The sequence below is a fragment of the Oncorhynchus gorbuscha genome, linkage group LG06 (genome assembly GCF_021184085.1).
Source record: "Oncorhynchus gorbuscha isolate QuinsamMale2020 ecotype Even-year linkage group LG06, OgorEven_v1.0, whole genome shotgun sequence".
Lineage (NCBI taxonomy): Eukaryota > Metazoa > Chordata > Actinopteri > Salmoniformes > Salmonidae > Oncorhynchus > Oncorhynchus gorbuscha.
The window spans coordinates 16,154,215-16,177,063 of NC_060178.1; the positions used below are offsets into that span (position 1 = coordinate 16,154,215).

The 22,849-nt window shown below is 44.0% G+C and overlaps 1 protein-coding gene across 1 annotated transcript in view; it reads right to left on the reverse strand.

Annotated features, from left to right (window-relative positions):
* The window catches only part of LOC124037397 (receptor-type tyrosine-protein phosphatase zeta-like), a 92,401-nt gene that overhangs the window by 63,191 nt on the left and 6,361 nt on the right, over positions 1-22,849 (reverse strand). Inside the window, exon 2 of the mRNA XM_046352098.1 lies at positions 1,545-1,625. Within this exon, the coding sequence (XP_046208054.1) occupies positions 1,545-1,625 (81 nt within the window). The remainder of the gene's footprint in view (positions 1-1,544; positions 1,626-22,849) is intronic.

Sequence of the window (22,849 nt, forward strand, 5' to 3'; positions counted from 1 at the left end):
TTGGATTTTCCTTCATTAAACAGTCCAAAATCATATTACACAATTTTACAGTTTCATACTCACTCATTCATCTTATACAACAATTAGATGTAAACCTCATATCTGAGGCTATTATATAAACAGCGTTATGGTAATGTGGCCACACCGTCTCCCATGAGCTTCCCCAAGTTGTAACAAATGGACCAGTTCGTAGCTGGATTCTTCACCGATCTTTTATACTTTCTCCGGGAACATGAAATTTGTTCGGACCTCGAGATCTTGTTCGGATCTCTATACTGTGTGGCCATGTGGCAGGAATTTTCGACCCCTCTGACCACAGCAGCCTAGTTGAAAGAGGAAATAGGGAGGCAGGGAGAGGGGGGTGGGGTTGCTTTACCCAAAGAGGGCAATGTCATGACACATGCGATGGGAAGATGTCGTGGAAAATTGCAAGATTATGTTATAGTGCTTGTACGATTATTTTCTAATCTTTCTATTGCATTAGAATGGTTGTTTTATTCGACAGAATAGAATCTATTGAATATTGTGTGTGTGTGTGTGTGTGTTCCACTAAGGATGGGCCTCTATGAGACAGCACTGACAGGAGATTTACGATGTCTTTGGCCAATAAAGGTTAAAGAGCATTCCAGATAACGAGGTAATGTTTTGGTACTATGAAGTATCAGGAACGAGATTAGAATCTCGTTTTAGAGACCAAACTGAATGATAATTTATAGCTAATGCCATCTGGCTATGGGATACTCCTCGCTCAATTAAAAGGCCCTTTGTGAAGTTTCTGAGATCTGTGGTTCGTCATGTGAGTTGAGAGTTGTGTATCTTGGCTATAAAAGACAGTAGAATTATTTTGTAAGCACTCTCAGAATTCATTTATAGACACTGAATTGATCTGAGAGTCAAAGGGCTATGGTGAAGCTCATATGATTAAAGATGAAGTTTAAATATAACTGACTTGTGTGTGGTTTGTAAACTCTCCTAATTTAGTAATACAGGAAATTACCAACGACAAGTGACAAGAGTGCTCAGTACCAGCCAGAATAGCAAGTTTGGTAGGCTACTAATGACCATCAGCAGCTTCAGAGCTTTGAGAAGCCTAGTTACTGTGACTAAATGATCACAAGGAATTTGACTGCGGTCATGACTCGTGACCGCCGGTGTGGCGGTAATATGGTCACCATAACAAGCCCTAGCCAGGACCATTCACAGTTGAGCTCACTCGGTTTAGCTCAATGCTGATTAGGTATTATTATTATTTTTTAAATGTACCTGGCTTCCTTTGCATTCATTGCTGCGGGCAGCAACAATGTCATACTATTTTGGACCAGACAGCATCAGATAGATGGCCTACACATACAGAAGGGCTTTGTTTCGCTTGCTCTGATGCTTTTTCCAGTGAGATAGAGTCAGCCTCTTGCGAATTGAAGGAAAATTATGAAACATAGAGAGACAAAAGATACATTTGCTCTACATCTTGTATTTATTCTAAGGCTTCCCATTGAGAGAGACATTGAAAATTAAACCAAACTCGTGGCCCACTCCACACTCACCCGCATAGGACCAGTCGATGTCATCAGCGAATTTGCGCTGGGCGGCCTGGGCCCGGTGTCCGTATCCTTGCACAGGTTCCACTGCAACAGAAATCAACTCTTTCTCAAAAACAGCTCTGTTTAAGGCCTCTATGACCAAAAATGTGATTTCATTCAAATCAGCCATTACCATTATCATGGAATCATACATTCACACATCCTCTCAATCCTCCTGAGCTGGTCTGGTTTTATTTGAGAATTGAAAGACATCCATATCCCTTTGAGGGATCAAACTCATGATACACTCATTCCAAAAGATAATTGGAAAAACAATTTGTTATTACACATTATAATATTGCAAATAGGCCATTATGGGTAGTGCAACATTGAGAAAATATCACCAAAAGAAACGCTGTCTGAGCTTGTACAATAAAAACAGTCAGTTATGTTTTCCTTCTGAAGAAATGTCCTCCAATTCGGGAATAATGAGTAAGTCTCAGATCTACAGGACACAGACTTAACATAATGCACTCTGGGGGACGTCTGTGGAGTACATCCATGTGTGTTTGTTTACTTGTCTCTAAAAACCACACGCACTCAACAATCCCTGCTTTTCACTGTCATTTGAACTAGTGCTATAGAATGATGAGGAGGTGATAGTGTATCATTATGATGCCCTACTAGTCCTGTCTGGGTAATGAATTGGAGCCAGAGCTCTCAGGGCCACACTGCAAGGTCATTATGGAAGAGTTACTGTCTGTCAGAACCAAAATGCCTCATTAGCATAGCTAGCACAAAGCAACTGCTCACTAAAGCAAAGGGAAACCAAATACACCTGCAGCGTTAATACCTCCAAATGTTTCCAAAACGCAGGGAAGTGACTGAAACCGCACCCAATGTTCTGGAACATCACTGAATGTTGCTGAATAAAACCAGGACAACTGACTAGAAGAGAGGGTGGATTGAGGGTGGATTACCTGCTTCACTTTTTGCAACCATAATCAACCTTAAAAACAACATTCCTCCATGCTTCAGCATCGTCAAAATATTGTCATCTAGGGGATAAAATAAACTTGTTTTCCTCTATGACAAACAAATTCACTTAGTGATACTTCGCAATTTTCCCCCAGAATCAGATGGACCATGTTTATGTATCTGTGTCCAGTATGAAGAAAGTTAGAGGTACTATAGTGAGCCAATGCTAACTAGCATTAGCACAATGACTGAAAATATACGGGTACCTGCTAGCATCTGACTCTGGGGAAGTAGATATAGGGCCTTATTGACAAAATCCCAAAGTGTACCTTTAAAAATGCACTCAGTACTCGAAACGTCTATGTAAAAAAAACAGTACGATTGGGGTCAGCGCAATAGTCTTAAAAGGGTCTTAAACCATGAAAGTCTTGGCCTGATCTGACTCTGGTTGGATGAAGATAAAGAGGAGGCCATTCTGTGTTTGACTATTTTTATGTTTGCCTGGGATAAAATTGTCAATCTAATCCAGGATTAAATGTCTCCGAGTACCAGAAACAAGCTGTCCCTCTCGCAGGGCAGAAATGTGTGGTTTATGACCAAGCAAAAGTCTCATTCACTCATAATATTCCCAAAGTACCATACAGTAACTCTTGATTTAAAAAGTGATCATTGAGGATATCACCCAGAAGGTGCAAACGGTTACAGTCTTGCATAAAATAATATTACTTAGGAAACTAGAATAAAGTCATAAATAGCTCTCTTTCCTTTTCTCATACTCTTCATTTTCAGCTCTATCTGGTAGTCTTCCTCACATTGTTGGACCTCAGTTGTCCATGCCTGTTTAACACCGTGGTCAGCCAAGGGTCGTAGAGCGCCTTAAACCAAAGTGTTTTCTTTCCAACACAGGGATATGGCTACCATGGCTTCCCATCTTCCTCTCCTCTCCCTGATCTGAGAGATATGAGAGTCTAAGGTATTTGGCTTTTGCCTGTCCTATTCTTTCAACTTTTCATATTATTTTACATGTCCTGTTCTTTATTTCTTTTTTTTCTCCCTTTTCCTCTCCGGTTGGTAGTTAGTCTTCTCTCATCTCTGAAACTCCTGTATGGACTCAGGAGAGGCGAAGGTTTGAGAGCCGGGCGTCCCCCGAAACACGACCTTGCCAAGCCGCCACTCGGGAGGCAACATGTCCTATTCTTTTACCTGTCCTATTTGTTTACCTTTCTTATTCTTTCAGTTCAGTGCGGATGAGGGAAAGGGTACAAGGGCAGGATGCATGTTATGACCATTGAGATACATCCCCAGTGTCCCTGTCTCGCTCACCTTCTGACACAGACTATACAGAAAGGAATGCTAGCCAGCAATTGTGTTTTCCACTACTGTGACGCAAATCAGCCAATTAATGACGCTGTATCCCCACCCCCCCACCCCCCGGTTGGACATAGGGAGCTCAGTAGTTGTAGATCTTACCATGTCCATCTACTCCTACAACTATTGAACTCTCACTCTCACTCTGAATAAAAGAGAAAGGAAGCTGCTAAATTATGGACCATCTCTTCAGGGGGAAATGGACTATAGAGTGTGTAAACAATTGCTTTGACATGAAACACCTGTCCACTTCCAGCACCAGTTCGTTCAATAAGTGCGGTTCTATTACACAATGTGTGCGTGTGTGTGTGCAAGTCTGCTTGACTACATATGTGTGTTTGTGTGTGTTGTACACTTGGCGGGGTGTTTGCACGCGTGTGTGTGAGGTCAAGGGCACCATTCATCTCCCTATTTCCTTTCAACAGAGGATTACAGTCTGGCTCGTCTTACACTTGCTTTGTCTGGTGATTGTCCTTGACCATGACGAATGGCATTACCTTTCCTTTTTAAGGATCACTGGTGCATCTGTGACTGAAAGGGAACATGTAAGCTTTCTTACACTGACAACGTTGGGTGATTAACTCATTGTGGCCCAACGCCTCCATCTGTGGCTGTTATGCATGAAAACTACAAGTGGCTCGACAAACATTGAGTATCTTTCAAAAATGCATTGTGAGAAAATACTCAACGATGTAAAAAAGGAGATTTGATAGTGAACATCTATTTTGAATTACTTGTACAGTGCTACATCTCATCTACAGGTTTTTCTTTATTTTCTACATTGTAGAATAACAGTGAAGACATCAAAACTATGGAATAACCCATGGAATTATGTAGTAAAGATAGTGTAAAACAAATCAAAATATATGTTATATTTGAGATTCTTTGAAGTAGCCACCCTTTGCTGTGATGACAGCTTTGCACACTCTTGGCATTCAACCAGCTTCATGAGGTTGTCACCTGAAATGCATTTCAATTAACAGGTGTGCCTTGTTAAAAGTTCATTTGTGGAATTTCATTCCTTCATAATGCGTGTATAGTAGGTATGTCCAATCTTTTGACTGGTACTGTAGCTAGCTATAACAAGAGGCCCGTGCCAAGTAACAGAGCTACACTCCCAGACAGGCAGGTAGCCTAGCAGTTAGAGCGTTGGGTCAGTAACTAAGAACTACAATCTCCGAAGAGGTAGGTAGCCTAGCAGTTAGAGCATTGGGTCAGTAACTGAAAGGGCAATAGCTCAAATCTCTGAGCAGACAAGGTGAAAAATCTGTTAATATGCCCTTTAGCAAGGCACATCACCATAATTGCTCCAGGGTCACCGTTCATAATGGCTGACCCTGGCCGTGACCCCACTCGCAGAGGATGTCTCAGGGGAGTTGGGATATGAAAAAAAAAACAAGTTTCCAAGTCACACATGCATAATATAATGCACACATGTACAACTATAAGCACCCACCAAATTATTATTACAACACACAGACAGTCAAGGTGAATGATGAGGAGGTCCAACGATCAGTAACAATGGGATAGACAGACAGACTCATTCTGCGTTACTCTGGTGATACAATATAGTTTTTTTCACACCTTTTTCTGATTTCCTTGCAGTAATGACTGAATCTTGATTCATGTTCAACATTAAGGATGGGAATTCTGCATCCATTGAATTCCAGAGAAGGACTGAATAGTATCCCCTCACCCCCAAAAAAAGACTTTGATAAGACTTACTGAATCAAATCACATGGTTAGTAGATGTTAATGCGAGTGTAGCGAAATGCTTGTGCTTCTAGTTCTGACTATGCAGTAATATCTAACAAGTAATCTAACAAAAGAGAGAGACACAGAGAAAGAGAGAGATACAGAGAGACAGACAGACAGAGACACAGAGAAAGAGAGAGATACGGAGAGACAGACAGACAGAGACACAGAGAAAGAGAGAGATACGGAGAGAGACAGACAGACAGAGACACAGAGAAAGAGAGAGATACGGAGAGAGAGAGACAGACAGAGACACAGAGAAAGAGAGAGAGAGACAGACAGAGACACAGAGAGAGAGAGAGAGAGAGACAGACAGAGACACAGAGAAAGAGAGAGGAGAGAGAGAGACAGACAGAGACACAGAGAAAGAGAGAGATACGGAGAGAGAGAGACAGACAGAGACACAGAGAAAGAGAGAGATACGGAGAGAGAGAGACAGACAGAGACACAGAGAAAGAGAGAGATACGGAGAGAGAGAGACAGACAGAGACACAGAGAAAGAGAGAGATACGGAGAGAGAGAGACAGACAGAGACACAGAGAAAGAGAGAGATACGGAGAGAGAGAGACAGACAGAGACACAGAGAAAGAGAGAGATACGGAGAGAGACAGACAGAGACACAGAGAAAGAGAGAGATATGGAGAGAGAGACAGACAGAGACACAGAGAAAGAGAGATATGGAGAGAGAGAGACAGACAGAGACACAGAGAAAGAGAGAGATACGGAGAGAGAGAGACAGACAGAGACACAGAGAAAGAGAGAGATACGGAGAGAGAGAGACAGAGACACAGAGAAAGAGAGAGATACGGAGAGAGACAGACAGAGACACAGAGAAAGAGAGAGATACGGAGAGAGACAGACAGAGACACAGAGAAAGAGAGAGATATGGAGAGAGACAGACAGAGACACAGAGAAAGAGAGAGATATGGAGAGAGAGACAGACACAGAGAAAGAGAGAGATATGGAGAGAGACAGACAGAGACACAGAGAAAGAGAGAGATACGGAGAGAGACAGACAGAGACACAGAGAAAGAGAGAGATATGGAGAGAGACACAGAGAAAGAGAGAGATACGGAGAGAGACAGACAGAGACACAGAGAAAGAGAGAGATATGGAGAGACAGACAGAGACACAGAGAAAGAGAGAGATATGGAGAGAGACACAGACACAGAGAAAGAGAGAGATATGGAGAGAGACACAGACACAGAGAAAGAGAGAGATATGGAGAGAGACACAGACACAGAGAAAGAGAGAGATATGGAGAGAGACAGACAGAGACACAGAGAAAGAGAGAGATATGGAGAGAGACACAGAGAAAGAGAGAGATATGGAGAGAGACACAGAGAAAGAGAGAGATACGGAGAGAGACAGACAGAGACACAGAGAAAGAGAGAGATACGGAGAGAGACAGACAGAGACACAGAGAAAGAGAGAGATACGGAGAGAGACAGACAGAGACACAGAGAAAGAGAGAGAGACGGAGAGAGACAGACAGAGACACAGAGAAAGAGAGAGATACGGAGAGAGACAGACAGAGACACAGAGAAAGAGAGAGATACGGAGAGAGACAGACAGAGACACAGAGAAAGAGAGAGATATGGAGAGAGACAGACAGAGACACGGAGAAAGACTACAAACACATCAGTGTGTTGATTCAGCAGAGAGTGGCCAGCCAGCCTTGTGTATATATTGTGTGTACATGGAGCCTACGTTTTAACAGGGCTGTGGCTCTGTGAGCATGGTGAATAACAGGATTAACCAGACCCTGGGAGACACTGGCTAGCTCACAGGGCAGGGTCACAGAATTCTACCAAAGCCAGAATGGTTGAGTGACCCACCCCCCTACGCCAGGGGTGTGGGGTAGTGTTGCCCACTTCCTGGAAGGTTAGGCAGCCCCTGGCAATGGGTACCCCTTGAACCACTAAATGTTTGGTTCCTCTCCATAGGTAACTGAGAGACTTAGAGCAGAATATGCTGTTTGATGTAAAGAAGTATCAGCATAAATGTGTCTGTCTTCCATTACAAAACAACAGACAGGCAAAGGAAGTAGTCAAAGTGGTCACAGGTCTGAACAGACAACCGGCTTCAACCACTACACCCCCTCGCACACCCTGCGATCACACAGAACCTGTGCCAGTCTTTTCATTGGCAACAATAGCTAATGCCATATCTCAGTTCCCAAGTTGCGTCGAGACAGAAGGGTAATGGAGCAATGCCACCCAGCACACAATGGCAGCCTATCATTCAGCAGCAACAATGCATCATTTTGCTTGGGTGGGAAAGAATGATAGATGGTCTTTGGATAGTGTACTGTAGATATTACTGCACGGTCGGAACTAGAAGCACAAGCATTTCGCTACTCTCGCGTTAACATCTACTAATCATCTGTATGTGACCAATACAATTTGATTTGATGTACAGTTGAATTCAGAAGTTTACATACACCAGCCAAATACATTTAAACTCAGTTTTTCACAATTCCTGACATATAATCCTAGTATAAATTACATCTCAGGTCAGTTAGGATCACCACTTTAATTAAAAAATCTGAAATGTCAGAATAATAGAAGAAAGAATGATTCAGCTTTTATTTCTTTCGTCACATTCCCAGTGGGTCAGAAGTTTACATACACTAAATTAGTATTTGCCTTTAAATTGATTAACTTGGGTCAAACGTTTCAGGTAGCCTTCCACAAGCTTCCCACAATAAATTGGGTGAATTTTGTCCCAGTCCTCCTGACAGACCAGCCTGCTGTAATGCAACACAGCTGGAGCATTAGTGTGCTTTCGGAACGCTAGTACTAGTTCTACCTAATTCCTCCATCACGTTTCCTCAAAAGCATTGGGTCACACTCTTCAACAGCGGAGGCGGCAACAGCACTCCTGCATCATCAATGAGACGTAATAGATTGGCCAAACACTGTGCTACACGAGATCCTGAGGGACCGAATGAGAACTGTACTCACACAGGGCCGGGCTTACCAACTGGGGCCCTGGTAAGGGCCGGACTAAGCAACTGGGGCCCTGGTAAGGGCCGGACTAACCAACTGGGGCCCTGGTAAGGGCCGGACTAACCAACTGGGGCCCTGGTAAGGGCCGGACTAAGCAACTGGGGCCCTGGTAAGGGCCGGACTAACCAACTGGGGCCCTGGTAAGGGCCGGACTAAGCAACTGGGGCCCTGGTAAGGGCCGGACTAACCAACTGGGGCCCTGGTAAGGGCCGGACTAACCAACTCTGTTATGCACCTCCGCTATTGAACTGAATTTCTCCTCGTGTATTCATGCATGTACAGTGCTGGCTCATGTCCAGACTATGGATGATTCTACACTGATTCCACTGTCTATAGAGTACTGGTTCATGTCACCATGAGATGGGTCAATTGGCATTGTGGGACTGTGTGGGCACAGGCTGTGTGCCTGGCATCCTGCTGGGACTGGCAAGCCTGTCATTGTGCCTCGTTTTAAGTGGCTCTGGAGAGTGCCTGTCGATGGCTGGGCGGCAAGAGGACATGGCACAGTGTGTGCCTGAGGGGAGGAGTATGAAATAAGAAGAAGTGTAAGTGTGTGGTCACACTTTTAATTGCATTCTGATCTCTCTGGCCTGAATTCTCCATCACCAGGTCCTCTGTACTGGGGTGATAAGCCCGAGTGTGTGTGTTTGTGTGTGTCTGTGCGTGCATGCAATGAGGAGTATGTGTGCATGTGATAAAGAACAGATGAGGGAAATAAATAACGTGTGTGTGTTGATGCGTATGCTCCTTCCTGCCTATACATAATGACCCATCCAGAGAGCCTGTCTGATGGAGGATGCATAATGACTCCAGACGTTTAAGGTCTCCATCATTATCCCCTCTGGACTCGGGCCAAACACACAGTGCAGGGATGTTTGTTTATACAGTCTTTCTAATGAGTCATCCTAACGCTCCCCTGCTCAACATAACTGCAGTAGTGTGAGGGAGGCCTGGTACAGTAGCCAGCCATATTCAGAGGTCTTGGTCTTGTGGTCATCTGGTCAGAGCAAATCAGCGTGCAGAAAACATGAGGCTCAACTCCCTAGAAAACAAGTGGACCTCTTTATGGCCACCGGCCACAGTGACTTTACCTGGTCTCCCACACATTGCTATGGTCACAGATTAAGCCCGTTTCCTCACACTGCCGGTCTTGGTGAGGATGTATCATTGTACACTACAGAGAAACTATAGTCTAGCACTTTGTCTGTATCTCCGTCTCTCCATCATCTCTGTCTCTATCACACTCTCTCCGTGAAGAAAAACAATGATCATGTTGCGTCATTCAGACAGTCTTTCTTCAGGGGAGAAATATTGTCTATTTTTTCACTTTGTCATTACTTCCTGGCCAAACGTCTCTAAACATTTAGAGTGGGATAGTGGATGTTTTAAACAAGGGGGTTCCACTTAGCCCAGCTTGTTTAGAGGAAAAGAGAGAGATTTATAGGGATCAAAAAGGGGAGAGTTCCATAATAACAATCTCAGAAGACTTATTTATATATTTATTTTTTAAATACCATAAAGGATTATGTACAGGGTGTGATTTAAGGACCAAGAGCCATTTGAAAGCATTGAAAACTTATTTATGGCAACATGACAGTGCATTTGGTCAATTGCTCCTTCACTAACTACGGCCTCCATAAGGTTTCCATATGGTACCCTGTGCCAACTGGGAAAGTATTCACACTAGGCGTGGCCAGCATGCCATATATACCGTATACCGGGGTATTTGGAAATAGCCACAGGATAGTTTTTCAATATCGTTGAAACATTTTTTTTTTGACTTTCCTCAATAAATTGTAATATTTGTAGCTACTTTTTAATTAAATACCTGCAGTCAACTTGTGCAATACGTTAGGAGATGAACAACGTGCTCATTTCCCATCACATCCTTTTACATTATGAAGCTAGTAGTTCCACAGATCAGTTGAGCCGGTCATGTGTTTGTTTGTAAATAGCACAATGGGAGAAAGAGGGAGCAGGTCCAGCTGTTTATTGAAAGTCAAGTGTTTTTTCGCTTCAATAGACTGATCAGGGACGTGCAACTATAGTTTTCCTTCACAGAAAAGATATTAGTACAATACAGTCGGTTCATTTTCACTAGATGACAAGAGAAGTGCAACGGTTACACTGAGAAAAGTACCAGAGAAAAAGTAGCCATCTGCTGATAGAATGCCTGCTTGTGAACAGCAACTGAAGCAACAACTTAGTCTGATGCAGAGCAGAAATGACAAAAAGCATCTTAGATCGGCGTAATCAAAACGCAGCAAGAGATTTTATGCATTTTATATATTTTTCCTGTGTGAAAAATCTAGAATTCTGCGTTTAACTAGCAAGTTAAACTTATCCGTTGTGTTATCTAAGTAACTAACTTGTTGGCGGGGCTTCATATTGTGTAAGCTTTCTACCGCGTTTGAGAAGTCAAAGCACTTTGGATGAGTTCTGTACAGCTGTCACTGCTATCTTTTGATTTCCTTGCATTGATTTCCAATCTATTTTTTTATTTTTTATTTTATTGAACCTTTATTTAACCAGGTAGGCCAGTTGAGAACAAGTTCTCATTTACAACTGCGACCTGGCCCAGATAAAGCAAAGCAGTGTGACACATACAACAGAGTTACACATGGAATAAACAAACATACAGTCAATAATACAATAGAGAAAGTCTATATACAGTGTGTGCAAATGAGGTAGGATAAGGAGGGTAAGGCAATAAATAGGCTATAGTGGCAAAATTATTACAGTATGGCAAATTAAACGCTGGGGTGATAGATATGCAGAAGATGAGTGTGCAAGTAGTAGTACTGGGTGTAAAGGAGCTAAATAAATAAATATGGTGATGAGGTAGTTGGATGGGCTATTTACAGATTGGCTATGAACAGGTACAGTGATCTGTGAGCTGCTCTGACAGCTGGTGTTAAAGCTAGTGACGGAGATATGAGTCTCCAGCTTCAGTGATTTTTGCAGTTCGTTCCAGTCATTGGCAGCAGAGAAATGGAAGGAAAGGCAGCCAAAGGAGGATTGGCTTTGGGGGTTACCAGCGAAATATACCTGCTGGAGCACGTGCTGCAGATGGGTGCTGCTATGGTGACCAGTGACTGAGATAAGGTTGGGCTTTACCCAGCAACTCCTTATAGATGACCTCGAGCCAGTGGGTTTGGCGACGGATATGAAGCGAGGGCCAGCCAATCGAGAGCATACAGGTCACAGTGGTGGGTAGTATATGGGGCTTTGGTGACAAAACGGATGGCACTGTGAAAGACTGCATCCAATTTGCTGAGTAGAGTGTTGAGGCTATTTTGTAAATGACATCGCCAAAGTCAAGGATCGGTAGGATAGTAAATTTTACGAGGGTATGTTTGGCAGCATGAGTGAAGGATGCTTTGTTGCGAAATAGCCGATTCTAGATTTAGTTTTGGATTGGAGATGCTTAATGTGAGTCTGGAAGGAGAATTTACAGTCTAACCAGACACCTAGGTATTTGTAGTTGTCCACATACTCTAAGTCAGAACCATCCAGAGTAGTGATGCTGGATGGGTGGGTAGGTGTGGGCAGCGATCGGTTGAAGAGCATGCATTTAAGAGCAGTTGGAGGCCACGGAAGGAGAGTTGTATTGCATTGAAGCTCGTTTGGAGGTCAGTTAACACAGTGTCCAAAGAAGGGCCAGAAGTATACAGAATGGTGTCGTCTGCGTAGAGGTGGATCAGAGAATTACCCGCAGCAAGAGCGACATTATTGATGTATGCAGAGAAAAGAGTCAGCACGCGGATTGAACCCTGTGGCACCCCATAGAGACTGCCAGAGGTCCGGACAACAGTCCCTCCGATTTGACACACTGAACTCTGTCAGAGAAGTAGTTGGTGAACCAGGTGAGGCAGTCATTTGAGAAACCAAGGCTGTTGAGTCTGCCGATAAGAATATGGTGATTGACAGAGTCGAAAGCCTTGGCCAGGTCAATGAATACAGCTGCACAGTATTGTCTCTTATCGATGGCGGTTATGATATGGTTTAGGACCTTGAGCGTGGCTGAGGTGCACCCATGACCAGCTCAGAAATCAAATTGCATAGCAGAGAAGGTACAGTGGGATTCAAAACGGTCGGTGATCGGTTTGTCAACTTGGCTTTCGAAGACCTTAGAAAGGCAGGGTAGGAAAGATATAGGTCCGTAGCAGTTTGGGTCTAGAGTGTCTCCCCCTTTGAAGAGGGGGATGACCGCGGCAGCATTCCAATCTTTGGGGATCTCAGACCATACGAAACAGAGGTTGAACAAGCTAGTAATAGGGGTTGCAACAATTTCAGCGGATCATTTTAGGAAGAGAGAATCCAGATTGTCTAGCCCTTGCTAATTTGTAGGGGTCCAGATTTTGCAGCTCTTTCAGCCAGTCTGCCCCTCCATCTTCTCTGAGCAGAGCAGGCAGGCTGGTTGCTCTAATGACACCATACAGACACATCATGTACACATGCTTCTTCAAACGAGACAAGCATGCGTCAAAACCTTTGAAGGTATTTGGTGGACTTCTAGACTCAGGAGGCGTGCACACCATCCACCGCTTCTGAGTATATTACTCGCTAATGTTCAGTCCCCGGACTTCTCCCAGGTGGTGAAGGTAGGAAACGACACATCCACTATAATGATTATCAACACAGGGGCCCCACAAGGGTGCATGCTCAGCCCCCTCCTCTACTCGCTGTTCACCCATGAATGCAGCTTCTATCTCAAGGCCATCAGACTGTTAAATAGCCATCACTAGCCAGCCTCCACCCAGGACCCTGCCCTGAACTTAGTCACTGTGGCTACCACCCAGTTACTCAACCTTACACCTTAGAGGCTGCTGCCCTATGTGCATAGACATGTGTCATGACTGTCCTGATCAGGTCAGGTTACAGGAGACCACAACCCTACAGATGATCTCTCAACCCCAACAGAGGAGGAGAGATCTAGGGGTCTAAAGATGTGGGGGGTTTATGACCCCTCACGCTCCTGGTAAATCTTAGGCCACAGACAAATTCCTTTTGTCCTGTTACTATGGAGAACCAGCCTCCGAACATTAAACATGAAATACAGGGACTTTGGAACAATGGTTTCCGTCAGCCACAATGGTGGTCATGACGATAGATGGAATATGAAAATGTATGTCATTTTTGTTTTGTTATTAAAGGTTAATAGATGACGTTAAGAAAACATTGTAACGTCAACAGTTTACATAGTATATGTTTGATGTTTATACATTGTACGTTGTATGGAAAATGTCCAAATCAAAGAGAATGTTTTGGTAAAGATGAAATGTGAAGTTAGTTGTCTAAAATTGGATTTGAGTCAAATCTAGACCTTGCCTCTTAACTAGGTACGCCCAGAGAATTGCCCTAAAGGCGGTTACGCCCACTTCTGACACGAGTGTAACGTTGTTCGTCTGTTGAATGAAGAGAGTCAGACCGAATTGCAGCGTGTAGGTTACTCATGACTTTAATGAAAATAATAGCGGTACATGAAATAACTGTATATGAAAACAACAAACGAAACGTGAAACCTATTACAGCCTGGTGACTACAACACTAAGACAGGAACAAACACCCACAAAATACAACGCGAAAGTCAGGCTGTCTAAATACGGTTCTCAATCAGAGACAACGACAAGCACCTGACTCTGATTGAGAATCGCCCCAGGCAGCCAAGCCTAACTAGACACACCCCTAATCAGCCGCAATCCCAAATAATACAAACCCCAATACGAATACAACAAATATAAACCCATGTCACACCCTGGCCTACCCAAACATATAACAAAAACACAAAATACAATGACCAAGGCGTGACAACGAGGGTATAAAACCTGTGAGTAAAGAATTTACAGATCAGACTAAGTGACCCAAGCTGCAGCCGAGGTCTAAAAAGTCAACGAACCCAAAACGCAACACAAGTTTGAAGACAAATATTTTTCTACCCAAGCTACGGATGAGTAGCTGTGTCTAAGCGGGTGAATTCAAGTCAAACCACCTAGCCTCCATCTCCCATCGAATCGTGGTATCTACACTGTTTCATTCCTACGCTGTGAGCTCTGAGCTACAGAGCTGTCTGACCTCAGAAGAGCCCTTCCAGAACAAAGGTGAGGGAACAGACTCCCAAGCCAAAAGGACACTGACATCGTGAGGATGAACAGAGAGTTGCGCCGGAGAAGAAGTGCGTCATTGAGCAGCCTGTACGGTCCACACAGAGAATCCACACGTAATTACATCATTATGTTCTGACCCATAAGAGCGGCAGTTTTGGGGCAAGGCTAGGGTTAGAATAAGCATAGCTGACAAATTCCCCCAAACGTATATTTCTCTCGTGTACTTTCTCTTTTTCTCTCGCTTATAAATCCACATTTTGGGTAACACGCCACACCATAGTGTGTTGGCCCGTTATACTAAGTTCTAATCAATAGCCTAGAATGTGGTTTTGTGCATGTGTATCTTTAATCATCATTTTAGCTTTCTAGTAAATAAATACCCAACTAAGATTGGTCTGGTACGAACTCATTGGTGAGGCCCGGGTCCGTGCAGATTCCCGGATTATGCGACGTTCAGAACGAGATTGTAGAGGTAACTGATTAATTAGCGGCAGTTGTAAAATCGATATTCTGATATTCTTTGAGTTAATTTGGGAAATAGAAACTCAATAAAAACGAATTTTCCCATGGTGCCCCAGGTTAATGAGTTAATAATTGCTTGATTAAGTTAATCGCGCAATTAGAAAACGTTTAAATCATTCGATGAGCAACAGTCGTCACATTAACTAATACAACGTCACGACACATGGAATCACTGGTCACTTGAATAAAGTTTGCATACTGTTTTACTGATTTCCAGAGGGTGGAACGCATCACCGGGGGCACAGTGCATGCCCTCCAGGACACCTACATCACCTGATGTCACAGGAAGGCCAAAAAGATCATCAAGGACATTAACCACCCGAGCCACGGCATGTTCACCCTGCTATCATCCAGAAGGTGAGGATGATTGCAGGGATTGTCAGTGATGTGTATGCTGAGGAACTTGAAGCTCTGAAGCTCACCTCCTCCCTGTAGGGAGCACCCGAGTGGCGCAGCAGTCTACGGCACTGCATCTCAGTGCAAGAGGAGTAACTACAGACCCTGGTTCAATTTCAAGCTGTATTACAACAGGCCGTGAATGGGAGTCCCATAGGGCAGTGCATAATAGGTCCAGGTTTGGCCGGGGTAGGCAGTTATTGTAAATACTCATTGGTTCTTAATCTGACTTGCCTAGTTAAATATATATCAAATATCATATGTAAAGTTGAAGTCAGAAGTTTACAAACAGTTAGGTTAACAAACTATAGATTTGTCCTATATCGACATAACCTGAAAGGCCGCTCAGTAAGGAAGAAACCACTGCTCCAGAACCACCATGAAAAAGCCAGACTACGGTTTGCAACTGCACAAGGGAACTGTTCTAATGAAACAAAAATAGAACTGTTTGGCCATGAAGACCAAATCAAATCATCAAATCAAATTTTATTTGTCACATACACATGGTTAGCAGATGTTAATGCGAGTGTAGCGAAATGCTTGTGCTTCTAGTTCCGACAATGCAGTGATAACCAACAAGTAATCTAACTAACAATTCCAAAACTACTGTCTTATACACAGTGTAAGGGGATAAGGAATATGTACATAAGGATATATGAATGAGTGATGGTACAGAGCAGCATACAGTAGATGGTATCGAGTACAGTATATACATATGAGATGAGTGTGTGTAGACAAAGTAAACAAAGTGGCATAGTTAAAGTGGCTAGTGATACATGTATTACATAAGGATGCAGCCGATGATGTAGAGTACAGTATATACATATGCATATGAGATGAATAATGTAGGGTAAGTAACATTATATAAGGTAGCATTGTTTAAAGTGGCTAGTGATATATTTACATCATTTCCCATTAATTCCCATTATTAAAGTGGCTGGAGTTGGGTCAGTGTCAATGACAGTGTGTTGGCAGCAGCCACTCAATGTTAGTGGTGGCTGTTTAACAGTCTGAAGCTGTTAAACAGAAGAAGCTGTTTTTCAGTCTCTCGGTCCCAGCTTTGATGCACCTGTACTGACCTCGCCTTCTGGATGATAGCGGGGTGAACAGGCAGTAGTTCGGGTGGTTGATGTCCTTGATGATCTTTATGGCCTTCCTGTAACATCGGGCGGTGTAGGTGTCCTGGAGGGCAGGTAGTTTGCCCCCGGTGATGCGTTGTGCAGTCCTCACTACCCTCTGGAGAGCCTTACGGTTGAGGGCGGAGCAGTTGCCGTACCAGGCGGTGATACAGCCCGCCAGGAAGCTCTCGATTGTGCATCTGTAGAAGTTTGTGAGTGCTTTTGGTGACAAGCCGAATTTCTTCAGCCTCCTGAGGTTGAAGAGGCGCTGCTGCGCCTTCTTCACGACGCTGTTAGTGTGAGTGGACCAATTCAGTTTGTCTGTGATGTGTATGCCGAGGAACTTAAAACTAGCTACCCTCTCCACTACTGTTCCATAGATGTGGATAGGGGGGTGTTCCCTCTGCTGTTTCCTGAAGTCCACAATCATCTCCTTAGTTTTGTTGACGTTGAGTGTGAGGTTATTTTCCTGACACCACACTCCGAGGGCCCTCACCTCCTCCCTGTAGGCCGTCTCGTCGTTGTTGGTAATCAAGCCTACCACTGTTGTGTCGTCCGCAAACTTGATGATTTAAGTTGGAGGCGTGCGTGGCCACGCAGTCGTGGGTGAACAGGGAGTACAGGAGAGGGCTCAGAACGCACCCTTGTGGGGCCCCCGTGTTGAGGATCAGCGGGGAGGAGATGTTGTTGCCTACCCTCACCACCTGGGGGCGGCCCGTCAGGAAGTCCAGTACCCAGTTGCACAGGGCGGGGTCGAGACCCAGGGTCTCGAGCTTGATGACGAGCTTGGAGGGTACTATGGTGTTGAATGCCGAGCTGTATTCGATGAACAGCATTCTCACATAGGTATTCCTCTTGTCCAGATGGGTTAGGGCAGTGTGCAGTGTGGTTGAGATTGCATCGTCTGTGGACCTATTTGGGCGGTAAGCAAATGGGAGTGGGTCTAGGGTGTCAGGTAGGGTGGAGGTGATATGGTCCTTGACTAGTCTCTCAAAGCACTTCATGATGACGGAAGTGAGTGCTACGGGGCGGTAGTCATTTAGCTCAGTTACCTTAGCTTTCTTGGGAACAGGAACAATGGTGGCCCTCTTGAAGCATGTGGGAACAGCAGACTGGTATAGGGATTGATTGAATATGTCCGTAAACACACCGGCCAGCTGGTCTGCGCATGCTCTGAGGGCGCGGCTGGGGATGCCGTCTGGGCCTGCAGCCTTGCGAGGGTTAACACGTTTAAATGTCTTTACTCACCTCGGCTGCAGTGAAGGAGAGACCGCATGTTTTCGTTGCAGGCCATGTCAGTGACACTGTATTGTCCTCAAAGCGGGCAAAAAAGTTATTTAGTCTGCCTGGGAGCAAGACATCCTGGTCCGTGACTGGGCTGGGTTTCTTCTTGTAGTCCGTGATTGACTGTAGACCCTGCCACATGCCTCTTGTGTCTGAGCCATTGAATTGAGATTCCACTTTGTCTCTGTACTGACGCTTAGCTTGTTTAATAGCCTTGCAGAGGGAATAGCTGCATTGTTTATATTCGGACATGTTACCAGACACCTTGCCCTGATTAAAAGCAGTGGTTCGCGCTTTCAGTTTCACGCGAATGCTGCCATCAATCCACGGTTTCTGGTTTGGGAATGTTTTTATCGTTGCTATGGGAACGACATCTTCGACGCACGTTCTAATGAACTCGCACACCGAATCAGCGTATTCGTCAATATTTTCATCTGACGCAATACCAAACATGTCCCAGTCCACGTGATGGAAGCAGTCTTTGAGTGTAGAGTCAGCTTGGTCTGACCAGCGTTGGACAGACCTCAGCGTGGGAGCCTCTTGTTTTAGCTTCTGCCTGTAGGCAGGGATCAGCAAAAATGGAGTTGTGGTCAGCTTTCCCGAAAGGGGGGCGGGGCAGGGCCTTATATGCGTCGCGGAAGTTAGAGTAACAATGATCCAAGGTTTTACCACACCTGGTTGCGCAATCGATATGCTGATAAAATTTAGGGAGTCTTGTTTTCAGATTAGCTTTGTTAAAATCCCCAGCTACAATGAATGCAGCCTCCGGATAAATGGTTTCCAGTTTGCAAAGAGTTAAATAAAGTTCGTTCAGAGCCATCGATGTGTCTGCTTGGGGGGGATATATACGGCTGTGATTATAATCGAAGAGAATTCTCTTGGAAGATAATGCGGTCTACATTTGATTGTGAGGAATTCTAAATCAGGTGAACAGAAGGATTTGAGTTCTTGTATGTTGTTTCCTTCATCACACCATGTCCCGTTAGTCATGAGGCATACGCCCCCGCCACTCTACTTACCAGAGAGATGTTTGTTTCTGTCCGCGCGATGCGTGGAGAAACCCGTTGGCTGCACCGCATCGGATAGCGTCTTCCCAGTAAGCCATATTTCCGTGAAGCAGAAAACGTTGCAGTCTCTGATGTCCCTCTGGAATGCCACCCTTGCTCGGATTTCGTCAACCTTGTTGTCAAGAGACTGGACATTGGCAAGAAGAATGCTGGGAAGTGGTGCGCGATGTGCCCTTTTTTGGAGTCTGACCAGAACACCGCCTCGTTTCCCTCTTTTTCGGAGTCGTTTCCTTGGGGCGCTGCATGCGATCCATTCCGTTGTCCTGTTTGTAAGGCAGAACACAGGATCCGCGTCGCGGAAAACATATTCTTGGTCGTACTGATGGTGAGTTGACGCTGATCTTATATTCAGTAGTTCTTCTCGACTGTATGTAATGAAACCTAAGATGACCTGGGGTACTAATGTAAGAAATAACACGTAAAAAAAACAAAAAACTGCATAGTTTCCTAGGAACGCGAAGCGAGGCGGCCATCTCAGTCGGCGCCGGAAGACCATCGTTATGTTTGGAGGAAAAAGGGGGAGGCTTGCAAGCCGAACACCACCATCCCAACCGTGAAGCACGGGGTTGGCAGCATCATGTTGTGGGGGTGCTTTGCTGCAGGAGGGACTGGTGCACTTCACAAAATACATGGCATCACGAGGCAGGAAAATTAGGTGGATATATTGAAGCAACATCAAGACATCAGTCAGGAAGTTAAAGCTTGGTGGAAAATGGGTCTTCCAAATGGACAATGACCCCAAGCATACTCCCAAAGCTGTGGCAAAATGGCTTAAGGACAACAGTCAAGGTATTGGAGTGGCCATCACAAAGCCCTGACCTCAATCCTATAGAATATTTGTGTGCAGAAATGAAAAAGTGTGTGCAAGCAAGGAGGTCTACAAACCTGACTCAGTTACACCAGCTCTGTCAGGAGGAATGGGCCAAAATTCACCTAACTTATTGTGGGAAGCTTGTGGAAGGCTACTTGAAATGTTTGACCCAAGTGAAATAATTTAAAGGCAATGCTACCAAATACTAATTGAGTATGTAAACTTCTGACCCACTGGGAATGTGATGAAAGAAATAGAAGCTGAAATAAATAAGTCTCTACTATTATTCTGCACATGTCACGTTATTAAAATGAAGTAGTGATCCTAACTGACCTAAGACAAGGAATGTTTACTAGGATTAAATGTAAGGAATTGTGAAAAACTGAGTTTAAATGTATTTGGCTGGTGTATGTAAACTTCCGACTTCAACTGTATATACTATATTATACTGTATTTTAGTCAATGCCACTCTGATCTTGCTCGTCCTAATATTTATATATTTTCTTAATTCCATTATTTTAATTTGAGGTGTGTATTGTTTGTTAATTTTTAGTTAGTTTATTTTATACAAATAATGGAACATGAGTAATGACAGCTTCTGGGCTAATTTGTCATAATTGTTATGGAAAGGGTTGGGATCATGCTTGTTAGGGGGCACAGAGGGCGGTTACACAATCATCCTAATTGTTTACACAGTCCCATTCATTGACGTCATTACGCAATATGAGGAGAGCATTGAACATGATTGTCTCAGTAGTCTGGCTCAGGAGATACAATCTGTGTGTGTTTGTGTGTCCAGAAATGCAGGACAGGGAAGATGCCAGAGCTTACATGACCAGTCCATCCTGAATAGTCAATCTGAACCATCTCTCTCCTCGAGCATCACACTACTATAAAGAAGCCCCTGTGATTATTCATAAAGCAACAAGGCTTAGATAGGCGTTGAAAGCTAAGCACACAGCTAAGTAGTGAGGATGGAAGGAAAAACATAATTGACGTTTCATGAAATTACAAATATAAATACTTGCCTCTATAAAAAGCAATGGACAAGACACTGTGTTCCCAATTCTAACGGAACCCATGACAGAGATAAAAAGTTGATGAGGCTTTCCTACTCCACAGAAGAGATGCTTTCGGCAACTGTGTCAAATCGTTTTAACTAGATTTCCACATGCATAAAGGATTCGTTCTGATGATGGAGGCTGGTGGGGCTGTTTTGGCATGGGCTCGTCCAGACATGGACCTAATCTAAAATCGGCCACATGGAGCCTGATCAATGTTCTCCAAAAAAGGGGACAACAGAAATAGAGGAGCAACTGAACCACATCTCAGCTGGATGGGTGCACTCTTTGCCAATGTTGTATCTAGATTGTCCCGAATGTGTGAGCAGTCGTATGGGGACTCCTCTCTGTTGCCTGCTTTCATGTTATTTCTAATGAGCTGATTGAATTTTGTTAGATGAGGGAGAAAGAGTATGTTATGGCCTCCTATCTCTCATGTCTTTACTGCTAGAGAAGCACCTGATCATAGGATGAATAGAGACAGCTAAAACAATGACGCAGGGATGATCATAGAAACGCCTTCAAAGAAACTACAGCTATAGAAGATTTGAAAAATGCTCTCACTAAGAGCAATGAATGGTTCGTTCTCTCCGTTGTGTTATTGTAAGGCGCAGTGACAATTTAAAGACCGACAGCTGACACAATGGCTCAAGAGTACAACACTTCAGTTTGTGAGTGTACATATGACTACAGCACTCCCATTAAGTCCCGTGCCTCACACTGAACATGCGGACACCAGAAGATGCACAGCCTCATCCGAGTAGAGTGACTGATCTACATCAGAGAAACCCCCTTCATTCTTGTGCCCTGACAGTAGACACATGGATCGACCAACAGACAAGAGGATTAGGGCTGTGACGGTCATGGAATTTTGAATGACGGTTATTGGTCAGTCAAATGTTATAGTCGTTTGAAAAGCAACAATAACACCACCACCTTGCTTGTTTTAGCAAGGACTAAGTTTCATCAAGTTGTGAAGAGTCCATGATAACACAGAAACAGACTCAACCACACAAATACCTGGCCCCCCCCTCTTCAGTAAGCTGTTCGTTCCACAAACAAAAAAACGGTTATGGCGGTTATTTTATCTTCATGAAGGTCTTCACCGATAAATCAAATTTAACTGGTGACACAAATTTAGCAGATGTTATTGTGGGTGGAGCTAAATGCTTGTGTTCCTAGCTCCAACAGTGCAGTAGTATCTAACAATTCACAACAATACACAGAAATCTTGAAGTAAAAGAATGGAATAAAGAAATATATAAATATTAGGTTGAGCAATGTCAAAGTGGCATTCGCTTAAATACAGTAGAATAGAATACAATATATACATATGAGATGAGTAAAGCAACGTGGATGTGTTGTTTCCTACCTTCACCACCTGGGGGCGGTCCATCAGGAAGTCCAGGACCCAGACGGACCGCACCCAGGTTACACGATCATACAGTAATTGAGCCAACCCTAGATATCACATCTTTACAGCATGCTGCTTGCTCATCCAGGCTCTGGGCCATCCTCCACTCTCTGCAACCATATTTCTCTGTATGGAGTGATCCTTTCTAGTCTTCATGCAATATCCTTCTTTATGAGCTACTATCAATCTTTTGTTTTTCACAAGTCATAAAGCTCAAGGATTCTTCTATTGGAACATCGCTGCAGAAAAAGTCCTCCCACAGGTTTCATTGTCAAAGGGTAATCACATAAAGACGGCAGTACTATAAACTACTAGCCTGAAAGACCTCAGTTCGGGGTATCACATCAGCACAGAGCTCTATAGAAGATGACAGTACTATTAACCACTAGCCTGAAGGAGCTCAGCTCAGGGTATCACATTGGCACAGAGCTCTATAG